The sequence below is a fragment of the Platichthys flesus genome, chromosome 9 (assembly GCF_949316205.1).
Source record: "Platichthys flesus chromosome 9, fPlaFle2.1, whole genome shotgun sequence".
In the NCBI taxonomy this organism is placed as follows: Eukaryota; Metazoa; Chordata; class Actinopteri; order Pleuronectiformes; family Pleuronectidae; genus Platichthys; species Platichthys flesus.
The window spans coordinates 7,450,235-7,470,698 of NC_084953.1; the positions used below are offsets into that span (position 1 = coordinate 7,450,235).

The window sequence follows — 20,464 nt, forward strand, 5'->3', positions numbered from 1 at the left end:
AAATTAACTTTTTAACATTTGAATCAACAAGTTAGTGACCAAAAATCCAAAGACTTTAATGAAGGAGAAACATGGTTGTTCAACCTCAACACTTAAGAATCCAGGCCGGTAAAGATGAGTTTGTTTGTCCTGGTACACGATGGTTAATTCAATGTTAACTTCCTGTCACAGTGCTCTTTTGTAAATAAATTTAAAAACAGAAAACGGTTTTGTTGCCCTTGTTAGGATAATCTATATATGTGCAGCTAAATTGAATTATACAGCTCTGACTATTTTTCATAGAGCCACTGCACATCTGTTGTGGCACAATCGTTTTCACAATTTCCATATTTCCTTATTTCTTTTATAGAATATCACAGACGCAATCACAAGTTATATCACAGACGCAATCACAAGTTATATCACAGTCAGGTCATTTCAGGGCGTTCGGTCTACAGCTATAAAATAAAGATAAACCACTCAACACATTAAAGGAGCCGTAATTTATTCAATTTATGGTTTAATAAATGAAGATGAATCAAACATCAATGAAGTGATTAAATGGACTTCAGCAGATCGACTAATGTGTTAATGAAAGAGCAGGCACACAACATACAATGTTTGTATCCTCTTCCACATGGGTGTGTGGAACGTACAGTGTTACAGGAGCCTCCATATGTATTATAACCACATTCAGCCATCTGATATTATTATTGTTGTTGCTTTGTTTTCCTCTCTTCATTCCACAGTGCCCCCATGCCATACTTCGTGGGAGTTCATCTGAGTCTGCTCGAGGTACGTTAGTGAATCTGTGGGTATGTTTACACAGTATGCATATGAATGTGCATGTGTATAAATGTACATCATTATACTGTATGTGCATAATTATATGTGCTGCTGCAAATTGATGCACATGTGTCAACTCTGTTGTAGTTAAATGCTGATGTTTACTAATTTGATTTAGATGTTTATTATGAATTTCAATGTGATTTTCTGTAGATTTTCTAGATATAAATAATACAATTTAGGTCTGTTAATGTATTTTGTAATGCTGCAATTGAAACATTGGACCTTGAATAATGGTATAAATTCAAATAATTAACTGAATTAGAGTAACTTGGTTTTGCCTCATGCAAATCAAAAACACACGGAATTCTTAACATGTCGTCCAAATGACACAGAGACAAGCAGAGAAATCATCTGCAAGCAAAGAGCATTTTTACTTCATTGTTAAACCCTGTGTGTTGGCTGGGGGTCAACAACATGGCTGCTGTGTGTGAACGCATGTAGCACATGCACATTTGAGCTTGTGTGTGTGCAATTGTGCAAATCCGTATGTTAGTGTGTGTGAGGGTGTGCAAATGCATATGCTATAGTGTGCGTGTGTGTGTGATATTTGTCTGACAGTTGCAGCAGTGGCAGTATTTATCACACTCTGCATCCATGACAGACCCCCTTTCCACCACTACATAATTAGTCCAGATCAGCATGTGAGCCTCTGCTGCACAGGCTGTCACAAAAGTGACAAACTAGAAATTCACACACTATGCTGTACACAAGACCCCCCCCCCCCCTGCACACACAGACACACACACCTGCCTGCATCCTGTACCACACTGAAATAATTGTTGAATTTGTCGCCATCAGGATGCACACAGTACAGCTTCACCGTGCTGTCGTTGATGCATGAGGTGTTGGTGCTGTGGAAAATGTTTGCACAGTCCAAATGTTTCCTCCCAGTTCTTCATTCTCTGAGTTAGTTTTTTACAGCAAAGATGTTTTAATATTATTTATTTTTTCCCACACATCATTTTTCATTGTTAATCATAAATCAGTGTGACGACAGTGTGGTTTGAAATGTGGCCACTTTGTTTTCTCCTTCCTCGTTGCTTCAGGGCATCAATGACTTTGTCTGCTGGGAAACACACATGGGCCTCAGGATTTAAATTGTATCATGATTTAATAAATACCCAAATAACATTTTAATGATCAGCCTTTTTTTTTATATGCCAAACATAATTACCAGTGTAATAATGTACGTACATAATTGTTTAAAAAAATATGGCGGGTAATGGTTTATGTTTTACGGTCCTATAAAAAACAAATATTGAAACCAATAAAAATGTGCTGAGTTTTGATAAAAAAAATAAATAAGCATAACATTTGTTAAGCAACAATTTAAAAATATATTATATAAACTTCTATTTGACACAAAAAAAGTTACATTTAGCTATTTGTTAAGTATTTTTAGACGGTGGTCAGAACTGTTTTGAATTACTGTGACTGTGCTTTGCCAATAACTCTGCACATGTTCTCCTTTTAGAGAGTACGCAGTCGATCACTGGAGGATGTGGTTATTCTGAATGTGGATACCAACACCCTGGAGAGTCCATTTGAAGACTTGCACAACCTTCCTAGTGACGTGGTGAGACACGCACGCCAGACACACACACCCACACACACACACAAACTTTTATACTTCTACCTATGTGAGGGCAGACACTGACATATTTAATCTTTTCACATAAATTGCAGTTACATCAAAAATAATCACCTCTGTCAATAACATAGGACATTAATACATCTGATATACAGGTACAGACCTTAATCCTCGAACAGCTCTTTGTTTTGTATGGACTGGCCAAAATGTCCCCACTCTGTGTGTCGACTTGTACTTCTATCGTTTGCGTTACACACACACACAGACCCACACACAGACCCACACACAGACCCACACACAGACCCACACACACACTCTCACACACACACACACACACACGTACCTTCCAGAGATCCTCAACCTTTATTGTCTCATTACACTTGACACACAGAATGTTCATTTTTACTCACTTGCATAAACACAAATTTCCTTGTCCTTCAATGTACTTACGGCCTCTCTCTCTCTCCCACACACACACACACACACACACACACACACACACACATGCAGAAACTTGTCAAAGTACAGCGCTGTCCCCTCCCCACATCATTAATGACTGCAGCACTGGCTCCTCGTATTGTGGCTGTCTAAAGTAAACTCCCGTTGTGTCGTATGACGCTTGAAGGCGAACAGCATTCCCCGACCATCTGAGGCTTGTGGGAAAATGTGCAACTCCTTTCTCTTCATCTCCAACCATTCTAATCATTATTTCACATAGTCTTGCATTTCTGCCTGCCCACTGGCACGTTTCTGAGAACGGGAGATCGGAGGAGGGAACAAGGCAGAGGAAAGAAAAGAAAAGGCAGAGATGGGTGATTTTCTAGGGGGAGAGAGTGGGAAGAAGGGGGCCAATTACCAGTGTGGGCAGTGAAGCCACCTGCCAGCGCATCGTCTCTTTAATTAATGGAGCACTGACGGCGGTCAGTGCTACAGGAAACATCACCACGACGTCAGGGTCACTTGCACATTCACACACCTTCTAACACACACACACACACACCTTCTTACACACACACACACACACACAAGCATTCAGAACAACACACGTTCTTGTCTCCCCTGTCTCTGTCAAAGCAGGGATCTGTTTGTTGAGCGGTTTTCCTGGGCGTGTGTGTATTAGGCCTCCTCTGTGAGACACTGAGGCCCCGCTGAGATTGTGCACGAACTATTACCCACGTTACTAACGGTGTATACTCAGGTTCCACCGCCTACTGGACTCCTGCCCTGACAGCAGTATATAATTCAATCCCCTGCCCGGCGGACTCCAGACCTTCTCACTCCCACACTTCTCTGGTTCTCCTGATTTAGCACTGCTCAGCCTACTACAACTGCTAGTGCGTATGAATGCCTCCTTACTACCTGCACCAGTGTGATCTTTCCTACATTTTATACCATTTCCTGCCTACTACTTTTAGACTGTTTGCCTGCCTACCTTATCGCCTGCCTGGCTGCTCGGGTTTCATGACACCTGTCTCCATTCTTGTCTCCCTCTCGGAGTACTTACCGCCAGCCTGGACGTATCTTCCACCCGCTGTTTGCTTCTCTGCCTGTGTGCCTGTCTGGCTGCACTACCTTCCTCTCACTTCCTGCCTGCTTGCTTTTCTGCACCCAGGGACTCAAGTCCTAAATTAAACTGCAAACTGAGTTTGTCATAAAAAGGAGTCAGGGCTTTTGAAAAGCGACAGAAGCAGAGAGAAAAGCCTTTGTCTTTGCCGTGTGATAAATTAAGTGGCAGGCTCAGAGCCCTTTTCGCTTTGATCCCCTTCTCACCATTTTTCCTGACTAATCACAGAACATAGCCCGCATATCATGTCAAATTACACCACCTGAAACAGAAGCTTCTCTGGCATTAATATATTTATTGTAACAAATTGTTGTTGTTGTTTTTATTCCTTTTTCCTTTTTTCCCCCGTCCCCTCTTATCTTTTCACCGGTGCTAGTAGATTAATAAGGAAGCGAGCAGGTACTAATTGAGTGGAATTCCAGGTCTCTTGTTAGTTTGCTTGTTAGCGATGAGGACATGCCACATGGCATTTGATGTTTGTGTTTACACACAGAGAGATGTTTGAGGCATTGTGCAGTTTGTCAAACAGAGGCCTGAAATGTTGATTAATGCTTTGTGATTCTCCGCCGCAGCCCAAACGGCGGCTCGTTGTTTGAGAGTGAGCGTTATTAAAACCCTCACTCTAAATCGCACTGTAACACAGGCTACTTCACACACCTCATTCACTGTGAAACTGAATCCCTACTCACAAAGTCATGAATATTCTCATTCTAAAAGTGCGCGTCGCTTCATGTGAATATATGAAGCATGTAAAGGATTATAAGTTAAAGGCCACAGGCTTTTTTTGTGTGTGTGCATACATCAAGTAAAAAGGGAAAACAAAGCACTCTGATGTTGATTTAAACAAACCTTAAGAGATCCGTCTAATTATGGCATCGCAGACTGTGAGCACATGTGGACTGGATTACGTGGCCCGGCTGACCAGTGGCCAGGCTTTTAGCAGGTTCAGAGTTCACAGTTGTCCTGAATTAGCCGCCTTCTTTCAGACAGGACCCCTACACCGGCTCCACTAGTGCCCGCCCCTTAATGGTCTTTTCCCACAATTTCACACATAATATTTTAGATTTATTGACTATTACAAACGCTACCATGCCAGTAGCGGTTCCGTTTAGTTAAAAAAAAAAGAAGGAAGGATCTAGATGAGAGAGTAATTGTTAATGGGTCAAAAAAGGAAGCAAAAATCTCCGGAGAATAAGTTTTGACATTTTCCTTCAATTGGAAAGTGACTTGAATCAGAAGTTTATAACATTTATTGTCTTTTTATTTGTCCTTTTTTAAGGATTGGATTTGTCTTTTTAAATGTTTCGACAGTTAAAGTAAATCAATGATATCAATCTCTTTCATTTTTTTCATTTTTTTCGATTTTATACCCCCTTTTGTTATTTATAGCTGCAACATGCAAAATGTCTACTGAGCATCAGACTAAACAGTTCCTATTTTAACCAGTATATTTTTATTTTATTTTGTATGAGAAATAATGGAGATCAATGAACTTTTTAGTTCCTTTATTTGAGTTTGCGTTTTTTTTATTGTTATTTTTTGATAAACATTGGGATTTTGTTCGAGAAATAAAGGAATATATTCATTAGTTTTCCCCATTAATAAATCATATTAATCTCAGAGAGTCTGTGCTTGTGTCAGTAAAATCAATGTGTTGACAAGCACACTGAAATGAAATAGTCAATAAAAAAGCTGTAGTTTTCCCTGGAAGATCAAGGTATTTTTGTTTCTTTTTCTGAAATCCACAGTTCCTCTTCCGCACCCAGATTTGTGCTGATAAAGTTATAATTGGCTTTTTCGCCGGTGAAGCTGTTTACTGCACTCGTCATTAAAAGTATCCAAGAATAGCAAATTAGGAGTCTGTTAATTCCGAAAACAAACAGTGTGCGACTGAATCGGATTCGTATTTGATCCCGGCAATTGATCTCAAACCAATGACGGAAGAACGGAGGATTTTTTTTTCATGTATTATTCTTTCTGTGCCACATATTCAAGCTGAGGTGCTACAATGCAGCTCACATCTTTATTTAAAGATGCTCCCTTTCACATCACAGCCTAATTCCTTCTATTCTCCTCCTCTCTGCCGCTCGCTACTTTGCTGACACCGTGTACCCATGCATTCCGAGCCCTCACACATTTGATCATTTGTATTCCCAATCAAGGGGGAAATTTACAGCACACACTCCTACTTCCTGTATTTCAAGCCTGCATTTGGAGGTTTACAAATGAATGAGGGGGTTGAGGTTGTGTCTGCGCGCCTCTCCTGAGATCACCTGGCACACTTAATCAAACATCGCGGCTTTAATTTGGTGTTCATTTTTCCGACGCTCCCAGAAAACAACATCTACATCATCATCTACAAGCGAGCACAGCCGACAGCAGCAGCGCTCACACACACACACACACACACACACACACACACACACACACACACACACACACACACACACACACACACACACACACACACGCAGATGCACAGACACGCGCGCACAGACACCCACACTCTTATCGGCCAGGAATGTTCATCAATGACACTCAGATCTAGCTCAGGAGTAAACTTTTGCTACTCACAGATTTTTGAGTTTCTCCGCCAGATTCCCCCCATTTTGAGTTTAGATACAGCCGATTGTGTCTCATTTCACCGGAGCCCTTCTTAGTGGAGCGGAGCCATCTACTGTAAAGCCCCTCGCACACTGTGCTAACTACATGGTAGCTCAGTTGTGGGAATGCTGTTGCTCCACCTCAGTTACATTCTGTGCATTTCCAGAACCGATCTCGCTGCTGCAACGTACGACAGGCAAAGCATCTGATTTTGTGGCCGTGTCGACTCTGTGCCTTACCAACTGCAATGGCCGTCGTCATTTGAATCATTACCTGAAGGGGTAACGATTTGGCTTTTAAACGGCGCTGAACTGTGCACACACCTACACCGCGGTGTTAGCAGCCGTTCCTTTGCTCATGTGGAGTTTAAAAGCTGCACTTCATTTTCACCTGGTCGTTCTGCCGGCGGTTCGCTCCGGATTAAAAGTCAAAAAGGGAGAGCAGCATCACCCACTGCGTAAGTTATTGAAGTGAGAGATGACATTTAGCTGTAGTTAATTATGTATGCAAAACTCAGCTGCTCGGCTGCTAGAAGAGGTCAGCCTGACAAAGTAACCTCACACCGGGGAGAATCTCGTGGCACTGGGATAGCCCTATTAAAATACACACACCGAGACTTTTCCTCCCCTTTGCTTTCCCACTCCTTTTCATTTCTCCTGACTAATGTATTGTGTTGCATACAATATCGTGTGACTAAGAATTTGCACGTCTCACTGCTCGCCTTAGTAATAGTCCATCTATTCTAGTCTTTCTTGATTTTTACATAATATATTTTATCCCCACACTTAACTAATTTAATATTCACTGTAGTTATTTTTACTATCCTACCTCAGACTTTTGTTAAGCGGGGCTGCTTACGGGAGATTGTAGTTAACTCCACCTCATCAAATGTAGTAATATCCCCATTGCTTTCAGTTCTATTGTAAGAAGAAAAAAAGAGTTGATTTAAAAAAGACATTCATAAAATATTTAATTTTAAATTGAACGAATTGATATGATTTCTAGATTCCGAGTCACATGCTCATTGTTTACATGTATGCGTTCATGTGTGAGAATATATGCCCGTGGTTTTCCTTTTGTGTCTTTGTTCGAATTCGTATGTGTGTGTGTGTGTGTGTGTGTGTGTGTGTGTACAGTTCAGACTGCAGCACATCAAAAGAAAGTGGGAGATTTTCATAACTATTTTTTTCTTTGTAGTTCTTTAATTGCGTCCCCATGGCTTTCTTTCCCTGGACAGAATCTTAAACAAAACATTCTTTTTTTGTGAGAAGAAAAACCCAAGTTTTCATTTATTTTTTTATTTTGTTAAACAACAGACAAGTGTCAGGGTCGTTATTTGGGAGGAGTTGTTTTATGCTCCAGTGAAAATTGTATATAAAATTCTAAATATATACTTGTGTGTGTAACTTTATTTGTTTTTATTTTATTTTTATCAGCTTAATATTATCAACCCAGCGACTACATTTAGCATGTTTTGATTGTTATCTTTTCTGTTGTTGTTTTTTTGTCTTAACGTGGAAGTCTATGATTTTTCCGATGTTAATTAACTGCAGCGACCACGTCTGTTTATATAACCACTTGAATTGAAATATTATTTCTTCATTCATGACTGCAATGATGAAACCAAGATTATTTCATTATCAGGTTGAGTTTTATAATAGAGTAGCAGCAGTTGTACACTTCATTGTCTCTTGTTTTGTCAACATCACCCTTTCTCCTCCCCTTAAAAGCTTGTGCTGGAATAAATGTATTATATAATACATATAGTACCTCAGTGTTTTATTAGAAATAGATAGTATTGATGCATCAAGTCACTGTGTGTGTGTCTGTGTATGTCTGTGCGTACAACAAGCACACACACACTCACACATACACACAGATCAGCCTGGTGTCACCTACAGTGGTATCATCCCTTACAGTCAGGCAGGGATCATCATTGCACCTGCTAATTACCATCTCCAGCTGGAGAGTTAAATGGAGATCTGTTCCGTGTCTGACCTTTGAACCCCTGCTCTTTATGTGACGCACTTCAAACCCTGTTTTGGGCTGGCTGGGCCGGGCCTTAATGAGGCCCCATGTCTGCCCTCTGTGGGCTGTGCGCTTTGGATGCCCTGCTTTCATCCCCGACCATCTTCCCTTGATGTAAATTGAAAAGATCACAGCTATGGGGAGAAGACCTGTACTGGAAAGGCCTCTCTGCATAGATTATGAATATCATAACTCAACAGTTTTTTTTTATTTCCCGCTCTCCCACAACCACACAGCCCTCTCTCCCCTCCTGCCCAACCCCTCTCCCCCCCACCTCATCTTTCCCTGTACAATGCTATAGTTCTAATTGGACCCAATGGGGGACTTTCTGCTTTTGATCTCATCACCGCCACTGTGACTTTACACTAAAAATGTCACTGCCAAATAGGGTTATCACCTGTAGAGCTTGGCCTTCCTCTGATGCCTGTACGCATCTCGTTAGCTTCACTCAAACTGGAGAAGTTAATTAGTCTGACAGGGCTATTACCGTGGAGGCACACCTGATGATTGTGGTGTAGGCAATTACTAACCATACATTTATTTTTTGTGTCTATTTCGAGGTGGTCGCTTAACAAAAAACGCTCGTTCGGTATTTTGTCATTTTGCCGTTACCATTTTTGTGATATTTGATAAATTAATTGATCACCGGAATGGAAGTGAAGAATTTTTCATCTTGCTTAATTTTCCTCATGGATCTTCAAACTTCATCACCCATTTTTCTCAAACACCGGGAAGCAAAGGGAGTGATTGTGTACCCAGCTCATTAAAAAGTGTCTTCCACTGCAGTGCTCTCACCCGTTCAAAGCCGCAGTACAGAACTCTGTGTGCAGAGTAAACTCCACTATCCCATCTCCTCTGACAGTCTTTGGGGTATGCCTCCTCTTCTTAGACTGACATTGTGTTCGCTTTGATTCTCCCCCCAGAAAAAGACAGTTTAATGATTTGCAAGGATGAAAAAAAAAAAAGTGAAAATGCACACAAACATGAAATATTAATTCCAAAAAGGGCTTTACATAAACATAAAAGCATTTAGCACAATGAGTGAATATGGAGATGACACTTGTTAATTTAACCGTGATAAACTTTCTATTTGATGCCTGGGAGCATTTGCAATGGCACCATGGGGACATTGTGGAGAGTGACAAAGCCCAGGGGAGAGGAATCAACGCTGTTCATTTTGTCTTTGTCCCAGTTTAAGACTGCCACTCTCTCCGCCATCCTTCTCAATTTCTTTCTCTCTACACCTCTCTGTTTATTTCTGCCTGTCCTCTGCTCGAGCTGTGCTAACACTTTGCTTCTCCCCCCTCCAGTTTTCCAGATAGGCTAATTGCGGTTGCCCAGTCCGTGATATCCCTCTAACGCCGCGGCCTCACAGCAGGATGCATTTGTCCACCTCACTTTGAAATTGACCAGATCAAAAAATAATATCACATTGCAAAGCAACTGGAGCCATTTAGTGGTGGATTGAACCTCTGGTTGTCTTTCCGACTATAAATACTGTTACAAACAATAACAGCATCAAAACCAAGAAATGAAAGATGTTGTTTTAAAGCAGTGAACAAATTAGTCAGTACTAGCAGATACATATCTGACACAAACACTGATCACACTCCGTTTAATGTTTTTGTTGTATTAGGAGGCGATTGAATGAGCTGGATAAATAAGCAGCACATTGTTAAATTTAAAAGGCAAACTACCAACCACAAATGTCAATTTACTCTGTTCCTGGTTGTTTCACTTTATCTCCTCTGCATGGGCAATAGGTTTTATTTCATAATGACACACAGCAAATCCTCACCTTACCAGTCACATGCACAGATCTGTAGGAATCATTCACCTGAGTTCTATGTACAATTAGCATTGATTCGTGCTTTATTTTTGTTTGCTTTTATAACAAAGCAATGCAGTGTTATTCAAGGTCGAAACAGTTATTCTGGTTTTCACAAGTAAAGGTGGAAGCTTCTATAAACTTATCGGTTTTCTTTTAAAATCCTGATTCAATTCCATGCAACAGCCCACACCTCACTGCATTCAGTAATACAGACCTCCTATGCAACCCAATCATGCTTTTGTGTGAAGCTGGCACAGCCCACACACAGAGTGGCTGTCCCCTCGCTATCTCTGCCTCCTCCTCGCTCTGCCACTGCACAGTGAGACTACTGCTGAGCAGGTGAGGAGAGCCTCTTGACAACTTCCTTCCCAGACTCCCCAGGGCCCGCTGGCCAGGGTGAATCTTTTGTCATCCTGAAACAAGCTCGGGCCTGCTGCTTCTCCACTCTCGCCTGGAGTCCTGGAGACGGAGCCAGGAGAGAGGAAAATAATTAAAGACATTTTATGTCAAGTGTCCCTTTCTGGAGGGAGTCCGGGAGAGCCAACCGGGGAGAGGAAACAGGAGAAAGAGAGAGGAGGGGAGTCAGAAATGAAATGAAAAAATGGAAGAGTAGGTGATGGGTAGCAAAGCAGGGGTGGCAACGTGGAGAGAGAGGGTGAAGAACGAAGAGTGAGGATGTGAGTTTCCATTTCCTCTCTGCTGTCCCCTCCTTCTCGCCAACCCCCCATCCTCTGCTCAATTAGCAAAGCAGCAGGTGCTCGCAGCAGCACAACAGATAAGCTCGGAGGAAAGGCTGAAGACTTTCCCTTTCTTCTCTTTCCTTTTTTAAGATGACCTGCAAATGTGATACTTCACACCCAGAATGGGCTAGCTGTTTCCTCCACCAATTTCAGAGGTGATAATTCAACTTTTACCTCTCCACCCCTGCCTCCCCCAATCTCTCCCTCTCCTTCTCCCTATCCCACATCCTCCTTGTGTTTCCTCCAGGTGTCCTCTCTGAAGAGCAAGCTGAAGAAGCAGTCGACAGCAACAGGAAGTGGTGTGGCGAGGTCCTTCATGAGAGCGCAGGCCGCTCTGTTCGGATGCTACCGAGACGCCCTGAGATATAAACCAGTAAGGATCCAGTGTCAGTAATTACAGAGCGATATTAATAGCAGCACTGTTTCATATGTGGGCTGATACACACCTAAATTAATCTTGAAATATGCACTGGTTTACCATTAGACCCATTCGATTTGAGGCATAGTATTAAATCTAATATTAGTTTCTTCATCCAAACAAATAAAGGAAAACCCTTTTTCCACTCTTCTTTCTGGCATGTCCCCCATCAGAAGCAAAAGATGTTCAAAGCCCCCAACCACACATTTCTTATAGCAATCATCAATCAATCAATAACAATAATCATAGTGAGGTATAGGCAGGTTTTCCCATCATATTAATGCAACTAGATGTCGTCCATGTCTCCATGCAGTGTCTCTACAACCCCAAATATCTTCTTACTTTTCTAGTATCTGTGATTTCCAGGAACATGCAAACATAACAAAAGTGATTGTTTTTGTTTATTGTGCCTTAAAACACTCCAATTTTGTCTTGTTAATAAAAACCGCAACAAAAATTATATATCTCTGGATAATCAATAAGCAGCAGACAAACGGATTCTAACTTTTTCCAACCCTCACATTTCAACAAAGCTTTTTGCTTCTTTGAATCGCATTTAAATAATGAGACAATAGATATTAAGGATGAAGGCCACAGACTGAATCTTTATCCAAAACAGGAAACATTCACAGACATGAATATTTCTGCTCTGCAGAATATGCAGTCATAGTCGTGATCTCAGTTTGTGTGAACTGATTCAAATTTCCCCGTCTTCCGGTTGGAGCGGGGCCGTTTCGACTGAAGGTAAAAGGTGTGTTTTCAGTCAGAGCGCAGAGCTGAGGTGGGCCTGTCTGAGGCGCTGAAATGTCAGAGGAACCGAAAAGAGTCAGGACGTTCCCTTTGAAGATTCCTTTTAGCCACCTTTGGTGTTTCACTCTCCTTTGCTAAGCCCTCCTAACGTTTCTTCTCGATATCGTTTCTGCTCATCAAGTCTGAGTCAGAGCAAAGCAAACTACAGCATGTCCTGTTTGTCAAATAGCGAGGCCTTTGTTCCTTTGGCTTTGAGATTAATTGGACTTTGTGGACTACCGGAGTCAAGATGCTACATTATTGATGCTGTCTCTTTTTTTCTTCATACCGACAGTATACGAACAAGCTGCCTCCCCTCTGACACAAGCACTCTGTGTGTGTGTATATATTTGTGTGTGTGAGCACAACACGCAGTTAATTCTGAATTTGCTCACACCGCATCTTAGATGGTGTCTGTATAAAAGCCTTGGAGTTTACATGCACATCTGCATTCATGAAGATGCAGATGATTCTCCCTGTTTTCTGATATCTGTGGAACATCACTTTACTAGTTGTTGTTCCGAGTGGAGGAGAAGATCTTCCTCGACAGAGCCGAGCCGAGCACTGAGGTTCACAGGTCCATATGCCTCGACAGAAGGAGGGATGTGGATGCTTGGTGGGAGTCTTGCTGAGTTGTAAATGAAATAATACTGGAAAAGGATAATGAGTTGAAAAGCAATCAGCTGATTAGAGCAGCATTTCTTAGGTCATCTGTTTCCTCTCACGTCGGTGCTCCCCTAGGTGCTTCTCACCAGCTCGGAGCGGCACACGTGTCTGACACATGAAACCTGAAATAGCAATTCAAATTAATTTTCACCACCATTGATGAAACCAAGTCAGTTGGGTGTCTATTCATGGCTGCGGGCTCGGTACCTACTCGTAGCACAATATGCCAAAGTTCTACTCAAGTTGGCATGTACCATTTCATATCATCCGACCAAGTGTCAAAACTCTGCAGGGGGGTGGACGGGATGGGTTTCCAATTAAGTAAACTCAGTTTTAGTCAAAAAAAACTGAGCGGGGGGGGGGGATAAACTCCCCCTTCAGCTTCCTAAAAAGCTGAACTTCCTTTTTGTCAACTTCCTTTTTAGGAAGTTGACAAATAATGCTAATTTATCGCTAAACCCTTGTTTCAGTTAGATGTGTTAAAACATAACAAGTACCAAGAGTGAGTTTGTGTAGATTAGCCCCATTGTATTGCTCTCTGTTTGGTTTTAATTGAACTTTATTAACTAAATACAATTAAGACGGTGTTTTTTTTTTCATTGTCTTTGATGAGCTGGTTTCTCTGGTGTTAACAAAAGTAAATACAAAAGATGAAATTCATGTAGATGTCTCGCAGCAGTTGTGATGACATGTATGTACCACAGGATTTGGCTGGACATTGATTTGTACACTGACCCACTCCTATTAAAGTTAACTCGGAAAGTTTTCTTAGTCCCAGAATGCTTTTTATCTTCGTAGCTGCAGCGTGGTCCGAGGCTGTAGCCATGCAAAGAAAAAGCTGATTGAACCACAGCTGAGGCGACTTTAAACTCGGCTTTAAACGCGAGAATACGCCTTAAAAACTTTGTGTGATGTAAGTGGAGCAGTGTCTCTGTGATGTAATTTGGGCCACTGGTATCATCCCCTTTAAAATGGGGTTAGTCTCCAGTGTCGTTAAGTTGTTTTTATGTGCCACGCTGTGCTCATAGCCTGGAACACACAAAGCACATTGTTTCACACCAGAAGAATTCGGAGCATCATTGAAATATGTGAGAATTATGTTAATTATGAGAAAACATGAATTGGAGATGACTGTGGGGCCGAGTGTGATTGGCCTGCAGTGGTTCTGTTGTCATCCTCCATGTCTATAGCTCACAGCACAAAAGACATGATGTAAGAAATAGTAATAATGTGATAATGTGCGCGTACAGGGGAGTTTCCTGGGACACTGTCTTCTGGTCTGGGGGAGATCGTGTGCGCTCTGCCAGGGGAACGTGTTATTCTATAAGGCACTATTATTATTCTTTTTTTACTCTCCCTCCTCCTCCACCTTCCTTCCTCTTTCCTTCCTGTCTCTCTTTTTACGCTCAATTTTCATTTCAGGCTCACTTAAGCTCACTAATGAAGAAATCAGTTGAAATAGTTCTTTGTAAGAAAGTGCATAATGAAAGCAGGCGCGATGCGAGTGTCTCAGTGCTGTGAATCACATTATAAACCACAGTGCTGGGCTCAGACCCCCTGCCTTTCAAGACACCAAAAGCATCTGCCTTCCTTCCTGCGGCTCGTCTCTCAACCGAGTAAACACGGCGCAAAACAGATTGATACAAAGAACTGTGAGCCAAAAATGAATTAGAAATAATTGTGTGTTTTCATTTTTGTCAATAACGTCTCCCTGGACTCCTCAGGGGGAGCCTATCACTTTCTGTGAGGAGAGCTTCGCGAACCACCGCTCGAGCACCATGAGGAACTTCCTGTCCATGGCTGTCAACCTGCAGCTCTTCAAACAGGTACAAACATCTGTGTATGTGTGTGTGTGTGTGTGTGTGTTAATAATCATTTCACAAACCACTTTTAAGCCAAATAAGCAGGTTTATGCAGTTGTTTTTTAATGCAGGTAGAAAAGTTTGCCTCTTGGTTTATTCTTTTCTTTCCAACTTCATGTTTAATGTCAAAATGCGCCAGAGACTGAAAAGCTCTCTCGCCCCACTGTCCTTCCATTTTGGCATCTTGGATGATATGAAGAACTATTTGCTATTGTGTGTTGTTCCCATGATATAAAATAACAATCTATACATAAAAATTAATGATTATTTATGCATCAATGCCCAGAGTTTCCTCAAGTGTCCAGATTGCCAAAACAAAGAAAAGGAGCAGATTTGAGTGTTCGCCTGGTTGTCATGTTTCCATCACTGCCGATTGGAGCTGTAGCGGATACCAACCTGTGTCTACTGCAGAGTCATTTGCAGATAGTCTCCATTCCCAGGGCAGAGAGAAAGCCAGATGTTAGTGGGAGGGTGTACTCAGTCACTGTAACGAGTCAAATTAACATGAACAAAGAGAAAATGTGCAAATTCCGGTTATGTATTTGACTTTTACCTTGTCAAAACCGGACTTTATTTACTCATCTATAGATTGCTGTCACTTCTATATTTTTGTATATAACATTGACACTGATGCACAGCTATGTCCCTGTGAGCGTCAGCCGAGCACATATGGAAACAGATGACTGATAGAAAAGCAGTTCTTCTATGGCAGGCTACTCTGTCCTTTCCCCATCAATGTCAGTTTATTTTTAAGCTGTTTATTTTTTTGAGCAGATTTTTTTTTTATTTTGCAGGGTTAAAATAAAAAATCTTCAGTTTTATAGGTAGAAACTGTCTCTCAGCACCTCATGTGCTCAGCAACCTGTCAACTGGGTAAAGTTAGCATTTAGTATCTTGACAGTTCAGTAGTTCAGAGTCAGGAAAAATGGAGACGAGAGAGAGATAGTGGCCTGGGGGGGGGGGGACTGGGATTATAGATAGATGGTTATTGACCCCAAGAAACTGTTTACTGTGGTTATCTCCCAACACTCCTCTTAATGTGTCTCTGTTTGCTCAATTTTACTGAATGTACAAACACAACACGATAACTCAGGCATGTTAGAAGTATTCTTACTGTACAAAGCCATATCAGGTCAGGCAAAAACATGTGGCAACTTTAAACATAGTCATCAGAAAGCAATCTATTTATGTTGAGTGTATATGTAGAGTGTGTGAGTGTGTGTTTTTGTACAGTTGTGAGGACATTTTTATCCAGTTCTCACGACTTTGACAGGCTTTTCGAGGGATAAGACTTGGTTTTAGTGTTGTGGTAAGAAATAGGTCAGAGTTAGGGTATTAAGTCAATGAGTGTCCACACAACATTATAAAGGATGGTAGTGTGTAGGTGTCACTCACACTGCCCCTGCTGTGGGAACTAAATCTGTTAACTCACTGCCATCACGGGGACTCGTCTTCCTTATGGGGGGAAACATAACATAAATCATTGAATTTTAAAGTGAAGTCACGTTTTAGGTCAGGGTAAGGATAGGTATGGTGTGTGTGTGTGTACGTGTACGTGTGTGTGTACGTGTGTGTGTGTGTGTGTGTATTAGAGAGAAACTATCCTTTATTCATGCTTGGTTACACGAGTTTCCCCTAAAATCACTCATGTATACTTAATATGTTTTTCGCCCCAAATCCCTTCAGCAAAACTAAACTTAGCTGAGCCTGCGCTGAGAGGAGAGACACCTCTGGCTCCAAAGAAAATTTCCTCTCACCCCTTGAATTTTTCTTTGTGCTCTCTGACCCGTGATAGTAGTGTGATTTACCCCCGAGAGTTTCTGCACAGCGGCCCTCAATCAGCCTTTTGTTTTTCTGGACACTCTGCCCATCTATAATTTTCCCAGGCAGAGCAGATAGCGAGCATCAGTTCAAAGTGTCCTCCCGGCTGGCTCCTGCCTCGGCAGTAGCATTGGGAAACAGGACCTTATCTCCTCCACCTCCTCCTCTCCAGCTCGGGGGACGGGGTTAGCTTATCTCCTCCACTCCTCTTTTGACTAAAGTGAGGGAGGCCAGTGCTTCGCCCGGGCTCTGCTCTGGCCATGACCCATTCCCGTCCACAAACACAAACAATACTCAGCGTGCCTGGCCACACGCATGCACACATCCATTGTATATACATAACGCTGTGGGACTGGATTTGTTTTCTGTTCTTCTCCAGGTTTTTTCTTATTGATTGTTTTTACACCAACTTGTATTTTAAGCTTTTGTCCTATATATTGTCTTCACTGTCGGTATATTTCACATTATTTTTAAGCAGATGAGTACAGCAGCTGTCTAACCGATCCCCCAGTAGTACAGGGAATGACACATATATGGATTTTTATTAATAATAAAAAAATCAACAAATGTTGCATCGTAAATATTACAGTAAAAACAGGGATTAACCAACAGTCGCATTAGTTTAGAAACTTTACTTTTTAAAAGTAGTTAATTATTTTTTGCTAAATTGTTTTTCTGTTTTCTTTCTCCAGTTTAAGTGAACAACAATAATTCCCAATGCGATCGTTAAGGAAGGGTGTCATGGCTGCAATATTTTAGCTTTGGTGTAAACAACCAGGTTGTGTTGCTCCATTATTAATCAGGCAATCATCTGAGCTTGACTTTACACCGTTTATCAGAACCATTTTTATTTCATGAAATGTATCACTTATTCAATCACACAATAGCTTTGGGGATTTTTTAAATGTCATCTTTATGTCAAACCTGAACCAAATTCAATCCACATTTTTTGTGATTGTTACACCACAAGAAACTGTTGATCACACACTTACTGAAACACACGTGTGTAATGTGGAGGTGTCGCCTGAGTTTGAGGTGTTAACATCTCAACAGGAAATTGTTTTTTTTTCCTGGAGATACTTTATTTAGTGTTTTTTTTTTTCCTTCCCTGTAGAAAAGCTCTTTGGCTTCATGATCATCCACAAATAAACAAATTCCTCACTGCGAATTATTTAAAAAAATGTTTTTTATTTTTAGATCCTCATAGTTTTTTTTTAAAGTGACCAACAGAAGGGAGAAAAAAGTCATTTTAATGTTGTGCCACTATGAAATATAGACACTGAGCCAACCCTGGAAATGAAAACATTCAAACACACCACTCATTATGACACTTCTGCTCCCAGACGTTTTCCTTTCTGCTCGGTCCACCAGCTCTTCTGTGTTCAGAACAAAACAAGTGGGAGAGATCATCCTCAAGACTGCGGAAGGAAAACCTGTCTCCATTAACCTGCTTCCTATCAACTCAGCTCCTACACACTCACAAGCGCACATGCACTCATGCATTATATCTGTGTGCGCTGGGCTAACAGAGACTGATTCAATGAGCTCTCACTGAGCCACACAGTGGTTCATTGAGTCAGCAGGAGGTCTGATAATGTCCTGCCAGGAGCCTTTGGAGAGACAGTCAATCAATAACGGTCCATTGTTCTGTGTATAAATGAATGGGAATGAGCCAAAAGGTGCAAAATCAAACAATTTGATCATGTGGTGGCTCCCTCCCCTTTACACAGTCTATAAGACTCCATATTGCAGGAGTTACAGTAAACTGCTGAGTAAATATTGTAAAAAGCTCCTGCTGCACATAATTAGTGATAGAAAGCTGCATATTAGAACCAGTAAGCACAGTCTCAGCTGCTTATTGGGATCTATACATTATAAATATTGGTGGTGATTTAGAGAATACATTTTATGAGCTTGATTAACATCTATCTCATCATGTGAAGCACCCGTAGTGATAGTCTCCTTATGCTTCCTCTCTTTTTATCAAATCTGCTCTGGTAACTTAGCAAAGATGGTGGGGAGATGACAAGATGTCATCCAGACATGAAGAGGTGGAGCAGGATTTTCCTCAAAATGTGAAACTCAGTTTGACATTATTTACACATGTAGTTTGGCCTCAGATTCTTTGGTAAGATGAATAAATAATTAAAGCAAAAGCATTGAAATGTCATGAAGTGACTTGTTCTTCTTGTCACTGGATTCACAGTGAAGTTGGTCCTGACTGAGACTCGTCCTGAATTACCTCCCGTTTCTCTGAGACTTGTTTTCCCCTCTAATTTTTGGTGACTCTGGTGACAAAGAAAATGAGCTCCTTGTTTTCAACAAGTTGTTTTTGTGTTCATGCACGTACATGAGTGTGTGTGCTTGTGTGTGGTTGTCTTTGTCTGTCTGTGTGTGGTGATCACAGTCTGCCATTGTTGAGTAATGTCTAATTAAGGCCCACAGTGCGGCAGGTAATGTGCCTGTGGTGTGTGCAGGGAGATGGGGGAGGGGGCGGATAGGTGATGATTTGGGTTGATTATCTGCACTAATTGGACTCGCCAAGTAGCCAAGCAGTGGTCGGAACCTGGAGTCTCACCTCTCATTAAAATGATCTAATGATGAGCTTCCAGATCCTCTGACCAGAGGAGCGGGCGGCGGGGTCGCTCACTAGTTAGCAGGCTGTCCCTGTGGACGTGCACCCGCTGCGACACTGAGACACTGTTGTGTTACACTTTGGACACACTCGCAGAGGTGGGTGTAGGACTGCTACCATTAAAACAAAATCTGTTGCTGTTTTACATATACAAGCATTTGAAATGTAGGAGGCGGTGAGTTTTAATTAATGCAGTTATCAGTCAAAAATGTATTTCAGCGTTAAATCTAAATGACACCAGTGCTGATTGTTAGACGCTTTTTCCTCCCACCTCTAAACAAAAAGTCCTGTATGGATTATTAGGAACTTTTACGGGTGAAAACAAAGATTGAATATAGATGATTATATTATAAAGTTTTATTTCAATAGCGCTTATCTTAACGAGGTTATGGTTTGCTTTTCAAAACATATGGGAATTAATACAAAAGCCTCAAACAATCTGATAGAAAGTTTTTCATGGTGTAAAGTGCAGCTGAAACTTTCCAAAAGTAAAAGGATGTCAGTAAAGTGTTGAAGAGGTTTGTTAATGGTATAAAATATTTCATAGGAACATATTTATATACATATACACGTGCACACCATTTTGGCAAAACAATAAGATAAAAGCCATTTAATGTGTTTGTAGGTGATATTAACATTATTTCTTTTTTTCCTACTTTTATTAGTTCATGCTTTAATGCTACTGTCTACTCTCATGTTATTTTATTGTGTTGAGGCGTGTTTGTGTGCATGTTTGCTTTTACCAACATATTTAAGAGCATTTGTGCTCATGAAATGTGTCTTGACTGTTGGGTCCATATTTATGAGATGGGGTTTTATGCGCTCCATGTTACACAGGGAGGAAATGAAACTTCCTCATGTCTCAGACTGTGTGCAGCATGTAGTCTGCTGCCCTAATCCCTCATCTGCTCCACATTACCAAATCCCTATTACCTGCACCCCACCTAATCTTGCGATGTAGTTTCCGTCAGGTAGGATTAATAACACCCACTGTGGTTAGAGTGTTTGAATCTCTGTGTGTTTGTTTAAGTGTGTCCACTCCTCCCCCCCCCCCCCCTCCTTTAATAAGCACATTGTAATTTATGGT

General features: G+C 41.3%; 1 protein-coding gene across 4 annotated transcripts in view; it reads left to right on the top strand.

The window, feature by feature from the left end:
* Nucleotides 1–20,464, top strand: part of dennd1b (DENN/MADD domain containing 1B) — a 101,821-nt gene that overhangs the window by 62,857 nt on the left and 18,500 nt on the right. For all 4 annotated transcript variants that reach the window (XM_062395526.1, XM_062395524.1, XM_062395523.1 and 1 more), the window contains 4 exons: nucleotides 729–774; nucleotides 2,303–2,404; nucleotides 11,434–11,559; nucleotides 14,784–14,885. In XM_062395526.1, coding sequence (XP_062251510.1) covers nucleotides 729–774; nucleotides 2,303–2,404; nucleotides 11,434–11,559; nucleotides 14,784–14,885 — 376 coding nt within the window. The remainder of the gene's footprint in view (nucleotides 1–728; nucleotides 775–2,302; nucleotides 2,405–11,433; nucleotides 11,560–14,783; nucleotides 14,886–20,464) is intronic.